The sequence below is a fragment of the Montipora capricornis genome, chromosome 3 (genome assembly GCF_036669925.1).
Source record: "Montipora capricornis isolate CH-2021 chromosome 3, ASM3666992v2, whole genome shotgun sequence".
Lineage (NCBI taxonomy): Eukaryota > Metazoa > Cnidaria > Anthozoa > Scleractinia > Acroporidae > Montipora > Montipora capricornis.
The window spans coordinates 15,884,317-15,891,224 of NC_090885.1; the positions used below are offsets into that span (position 1 = coordinate 15,884,317).

Genomic DNA, 6,908 nt, shown 5'->3' on the forward strand with positions numbered 1-6,908 from the left:
TTCTTTGACAATGCGGTCAATATGACCAGTAATGTAGTTTTGAGATTTGACACTGCTGGGTTGTACGTTGCGACATATGGTAGGATTTCTCCCTAGTACTAGTTTTGACTTTTTTAAGTGCCGACTGCCTTCCAGAAAAGCTGATGCTTAGGGTAGCCTCCCTCTTCAAGGTTGGCTATGAATCGAGGCAGTGCCTCCTCAAATGTTGTTTTTGAAGAGTTTGTTCGGGGGAGCTCAATGGCCTGGCCTTTAATAAAAACCCTCCTTGACGCCGGGCGGGTGACAAAAGGTAAAATGCGTGTATTGGATGGTTTTAGTCGGCTTGTGATATGTCTCCTTGTATACTGTTGTGTCTAGGACTTAAGTGATTTCCTTCTCTTAATAGTTGGGTAGGAGTCGGATGTCGGATTTTTACAACTCGGAGGTCGGATTTTCACAACTTTGTTGTCGGATTTTCATCAACTCGGATGGAACCCACAAGCTTCCGTAAAATATTCAAATACCATCGTAGAAACCTATAAAGCATATATTTCCTGGTTTTGATTGGAGTCAACGCCAAGATATTGTAACATAAAAAATTATTAAAATACTGCGAATTTTAAGGGAAATTGGCTAAAATTCCTTCCAACAAAGTGTAGGCTACCCTTAGCCTCTTGTTAGTCCATAATTTCCCGAAATCAGACAAAAATCAGAAAGCTAGGCCGGCTGAAGAGAAATGCTTTCTAAAAGTTCCAATATTTTGTCAGGCATGGACTGAATTCGTCAGGGATTAATTAAAGTGATTCATGGCCCGGACAATTTGAAAATCCAGCCATTTAACTAAAATTGTTCACAGTTTACATCTACTGAATAGTACCCTCAGCAATATAGAAATTTATTAAGGTACAAAAAATAGGCTTAGATGCTTATAACCATCTTCTTTCCCTTAGGAAAAGAGAAAAAGCGAAGAGGAGAGTGCGGGAACTGTACAGGACACTGAAAGCCAATCCAGCGGCTCTTATTTTGGCATTTGACCTGGAAGTGTATGAACATGATCACAGCATCGTACTGGAGATTGGTTATGTCATGGCCAACTTCAACGAGCCCGAAAGGATACATACATTCCACTACATTATTGAAGAAAACCAAAGGTAAATATAAGCTCTCACCAGAAGGGTTAGCGACCCAATCAAAATGCGATGCAAGCTGACACATCCAACTAGCACCAAAACGCTGGAAAACGTGTTCGAATAAATTATAGATCAGTTTCGATTTTTCGTCTGCTTGTTGAAGGTTTTATTTCAAAGTACCAACGATTTTAGATTGTTGACCAATATGTTGAAGCGTTTGGCATCCCTTGGAATGGAAGATCTTGAGCCTTGACATCTTTCGTTCGATAAATGCATTGCAAATTTTTGTTTTCGTTCAACGATGTTGGAAGGTTTGGCTGTTTCAGGTTTCCCGGTTTCCCGTAACGACGCTACCAGCGCGTCTTAGATCCAAACCATAAGGGCCGATTTACACGATACGATTTTGTCGCATGCGACAAGCTCACGACAGGCCTACGAAATGACTTACGATTGTCGCAGCGTTTTAAAACATGTTTTAAAATGCTACGACATTTTTTCTGACGTACACAACAATCGTAAATCATGTCGTGGGCCTGTCGTAAGCCGTTGTCGCATGCGACAAAATCGTACCGTGTAAATCGGCCCTAACTTGTTTAGGTTGTCGCGCATGCCCTTTAGCATTGCCTCTCTATAAGGGCCGATTTAGGGCCGATTTACACGGTACGACTTTGTCGCATGCGACAACGGCTTACGACAGGCCCACGACATGATTTACGATTGTTGTGTACGTCAGAAAAAATGTCGTAGCATTTTAAAACATGTTTTAAAACGCTGCGACAATCGTAAGTCATGTCGTAGGCCTGTCGTAAGCCTCTCGCATGCGACAAAAATCGTACCGTGTAAATCGTCCCTAAGAATATGCTGCAGCATTTATTCACGCAATGTTTCTGAAAACCGCTTGCACTACTGATGAGCTATATGTCAACCCTATGAAGTTTGGAATTAAGAAATCCTGATGTTGGAATCTTTTTCAGGTATAAAAACAAAGATCACCTCCCTGACAACAGATCACGTTTTATATTTGGCACCTCTAAGACTCTATCACTCCAAAGAGCCGCAAGGGAAATTCAGGAGCACATAGAGGAATCGGATTTCCTGGTGAACCATATGCATTCCGGTGAACACGATCGAGAATTCCTCTCCTCTTGTGGCGTTTCCTTATCAGATAAGCCCATGTTCGACACTCAGATTCTCGCAATGGCGCTACTTCCAGAAGGACCGCTCTATTACAGCTTAAAAAGATTGCTGGTGGATTTGAAAATTCAGTTTGAAGCAAATGCTCTTCACAACTGTGGGAATGACGCCCATTATACAATGCAAGCATTTCTAGCCCTCGCCAGACTTAGCAGAGGAAGACACTAACTCTGCTCTTATGACTAAATTGGACTGTTCTTAATTTCGATCAAAGAGCGTTCAGTTCAAATTTAACTTTGAGAGAAGCCCATAGCCTCGGACCGGGATCTTACAATCCAATACTATGGGCATTTTTACATATTGGTATGTGTTTGGACGAGTTCTTAAACAGATTTAGCTTGCAAGAGTGACCATTCTCACTTCCATGGGTAATAATTTCTCGTGCAAGACTCGTGATTAGCTAAGGAAGCTCTGGACTCGCGGGAAAATCAGTCTAAAAATAACTCGGTCTGTAAAAACGCCGTTACACAAATACAATAAAGTTGTACGTTCCTAGTCATGGGCTCCTAACTTTGACCAATGTAAAGGAGGGATTTTACGTGGCAATAAGTAAATAAATAAATAAATAAATAAATAAATAAACGTTAAACAGTGGCTCATTTCTCGAAAGTCACGGAAATATTTCGGGCCCCAAAAGACATTTGTGAAACTGCCAGACGCTTGTTTTGAAAAACTCAGGGTCTTTGATTATGTTTTCAAAGAAAAAAGGCGAAATGATTGTGAAGTTTGATGGCTTAGAAGCTCTTCGTTTTCAATATACAGAGAGGATTGTGGCACCCGAAAAGTTTTCGGGATTTTGAGTAACGGCCGGGGCCCTAGAGGCTATTGATATATTAATATGTATGTTAAATTTATCGCTTGACGAATTTTTACTTCCGAATTATAACCCTCCTGCTATCAGTAATGACCTCCGACGCCGACCGAATCTGCTTATCTTATACTAATATAAAGGTACATATATATTTGCAAAATTAACGAGAAAAATCTTAATAATTTATAATTTATAAACAAGATAAAAATGCAATGGAAAATTGAGAATTAAACTTAAAGTAGTCAAGCACAAATACTGTTAACAAACCTCCTCGTGTGTTATTCTTTTTTGTTTTTTGTTGAAATTATTGAATTGGTATTTAATTTAGTTATAATTAATCAAATAAACAACTAGTATCGTACTGAAGTATCGTAAGTAATGTATGTAACTAGCCGTAAGTGATATATTGTATTGTTATTAGTGTAAGTAAGCAGTATTGTAAGTAATGTATTGTATTGTCTTGTATTGTATCGTTCAGTATTGTAAAATCTATTGTCATTAAAAAAAATAAAATAAAAATAAAAATATATATATATATATTGATACTGAAATCTTTAACCTGGTACCATCAAGTGGAGAATTATTAAGCAGTGCAGACCTTATAGCAACGTTAGCAACAAATGTAACTTATGTCTTTTTGAGAAGTTTGTAATCATCTGTAAGAAGAATTTGTGCAGCCTAAACAAACGAAACGAACTAGCAAGTTCGTGACCCCACAGAAACAGATACATACTCAAGAACTTTGTTATAAAGTAACGCAACCTTTTATAACACGCGCTTTTTTTTAAATTTCATATAACATTTGTATTTACATCTCATAGCAACTGTTTTAAAGTTTTTATATCTCATAGCAACGTTGAGTTCGCTTTTAATTGCCAGTTCTTGTAATTTAACGGTCATTCGTTATTGCCTGATGAGTGTGGTTATTCTTCGACCATACGAAACAGCGTTGTAGCAATAAAACGATGAACTGAAATTTTGCTACCATTGATCATTATTATGTATATTGATATGTATGTAAACCAAGTCCTTCAGTCACCTTTCACGTCTTCATTCACCGTCCGAGGGAAAAGTTCTCGCGGACACCATCACTTCCATAGAAAAGACAATTTACGACGAACACTGTTGTGTTCGCCGGGCACAAGAGTTGTGACTTGGTCGCTTTGATCGCTGTTAACTGTCTATTGCAAGACGGGTTACGTCACTCACAGGCATATGAATTATTATTCAATGTCACCTGGTCCTATCCCGCCTTCTTGTGGCCAATAGAGTGGGAACGAGCTATAACGAACACCACGCAAATCATTACGGAGATTTCGCATCACTGTCCAAGCCTAAGATTGGCCACGAGGCTGAATGTTACATTGTTATACATAGCAAAGACTTTACTGCTTTACAAATCGCGCTGTGCCATGACAGTGTTATCAAGTTTTCATTTTCGAAAGAAAAAAAGGGGTTGCACAGAAACAAGGTCAACTCTACAGACTCACTTTTTTTTTCAATCTGGAGTATAGTTTAGAGTCAATTCTAAGAAAGTCAAGAACAGTAACAAACATCTTATGGAATTGAATTGATCAGACTAGTTTAAGCTGGTTTAAATCTTACCTTTCCGATCGCACTCAGAAATGTAGCATGAATGGTCACTTGTCTAATGCAGCTTCAGTTTCTTGTGGCATCCCTCAAGGAAGTAGCTTAGGACCATTATTATTTTTCATTTACATTAACGATTTGCCCAATTGTCTTTCAGTTGCTTCCCCGAAAATGTTCGCGGACGATACAAATATTACTGTAGCCGCAGACTCATTGACTGAACTTGAAAATAAAATTAACCTAGACCTTGAGAATCTCAATCGCTGGCTTGTAGTGAACAGATTAAGTTTAATTGTGGCAAAGACTGATTTCATGGCCATTGGCTCTCATCAGCGGATTCGCACCTCTAGAAACGAAGAAATTAACGTAGAAATTAACGGAAAATCAATAACGAGAGTCCACAAGGTTAAAACTCTAGGTTTATTAATTGACGAGCACTTGACCACCAAGATCATGTAGATGAAGTAGTTAAGAAAATATCGAGGGCTATTGGAGCTCTTAAACGAGTGAGACCATGCATTTATATCAGTAAAGGCCGCTCTCCAAATCTATCACGCGCTTATTCGGCCCCATTTTGATTACTGTAGTCCTGTTTGGGACGAATGCAACGTTAATCTGTGCGATAAACTGCAAAAATTGCAGAACAGGGCGGCTAGGGTTATCACCAAGAGTAGTTACGACGTCAAGGCTAACCATCTTCTTACCTCACTCCGTCAGGACAATCTCGCAAAGCGTCGGAAAAAGCTAAAAGCCACCCTAATGTTTAAAATATTAAATGGTCTTGCTCCGGATTATCTACAGGACCTGTTTTCAATTCGCACCGCAAAATATAACGTCAGGGATTTAGAAATGAAGCTTAATTTGCCCAAACCAAATACAAACTATCTCAAAAAAAGTTTTAGCTGCAGTGCGGCCTCACAATGGAACAGCACTATGGAACAGCTTACCCAACGTACGATCGAGTCAGTTAGATCTTTAAAGAAAAAAGTGGATCGATTTTATGAAAATGAGGGTTAGGATCCCACACGGCAACCTTGTAAAACAGTATTTTTATTACTATAGTAGGTACTGAATTTTATTGTACTATAGCTATTGTATTCTTACTGAAGGTTTTACCGTGTTTATTAAATAAAGCATTTATATGTATGTATGTATTTCCGAGTTCATGTCTACCTCCTCTTCAAAGTGAGTCTAAGCCGTGTTCACACTCAACGTTGATTATGATCAACTGAAGTATAATTCAGGCTATTATACGTCATTTAATTTTATTCTATCATGAGGTTCTGTTCACATCTGCGAAAATTCAAATACAATAGGCAGGGTGACCTCGTAGTTAGACAAAATGGCGCCGTATCGCGTGGCTGCCACGATCATCATCACCATGCTTGAGGCGAGGAGAGAACCAAGGATAGGTTCTGAGAACAGAAGATGACAAATCTAAATCTTCGCTCCATAAAGCGATTAAAAGTTTCGTCTGCTCATACCACCACGTGTTCGCCATTCTGTTCAATTACGCACTGCAATTACTTCAAACAACCCCCTTAAGGCTGTTTGAAATAATTATAATCCAATTATAATCATGCAGGGACTGTAATTAGTTGACGTGAATTCATTTCATACTTAATTCGATCATAATCTAGGCCTAATGTGAACACGGCTTAAGTGCGAAGTTTTTGTGATGGTAATTAGTTCTACTTTACATATGAATGCAAACTAATTTTCATAAGAAAAACTTCGCACTTAAGGACGTTCGCGCCAATTGTTTTTGCGCATCCTTACTGCGCACGCAAATGCACACGCCACGTCATGCACGAGCGCGCGCGCTAAGTAATAAAATGAGAAATGATAGGGCAAAAGGCCATTGCTATAGCTTTGCCTGGATATGACTCTCTTGGACGTTCGGTGACCCCTATTTTTCTTTCCAGAAAAGGCTTTTATTTACAATTATCTCCACGTTGTCCAAAAATGTACAAAAAATCAATGTGGGAAGTTAAAAAAATTTCAAGATTTCTGCTCACGGGACATCAAATCCTGCCATCTTGCGGCTGCAAGGCGCGTGAAACTGTGGTCGCTAAATGCGAACTTGATCTTTAAGGAACCTCACCAGCTGACTAAATTCACTTAATAAGTCCACTTAAATAATATTTGGCAGAGAAGATTTCACTTCAAAGATTTGATTGCAATATATTTGGGTTTACAGACAC

At 38.9% G+C, this 6,908-nt stretch overlaps 1 protein-coding gene across 1 annotated transcript in view; it reads left to right on the forward strand.

Annotated features, from left to right (window-relative positions):
- The window catches only part of LOC138041162 (uncharacterized), an 11,168-nt gene extending 7,078 nt beyond the window's left edge, over positions 1 to 4,090 (forward strand). Inside the window, exons 2-3 of the mRNA XM_068886932.1 lie at positions 930 to 1,130; positions 2,084 to 4,090. Coding sequence (XP_068743033.1) covers positions 930 to 1,130; positions 2,084 to 2,471 — 589 coding nt within the window. The 3' untranslated portion in view covers positions 2,472 to 4,090. The remainder of the gene's footprint in view (positions 1 to 929; positions 1,131 to 2,083) is intronic.
- The last annotated feature ends 2,818 nt before the right edge of the window (positions 4,091 to 6,908 follow it).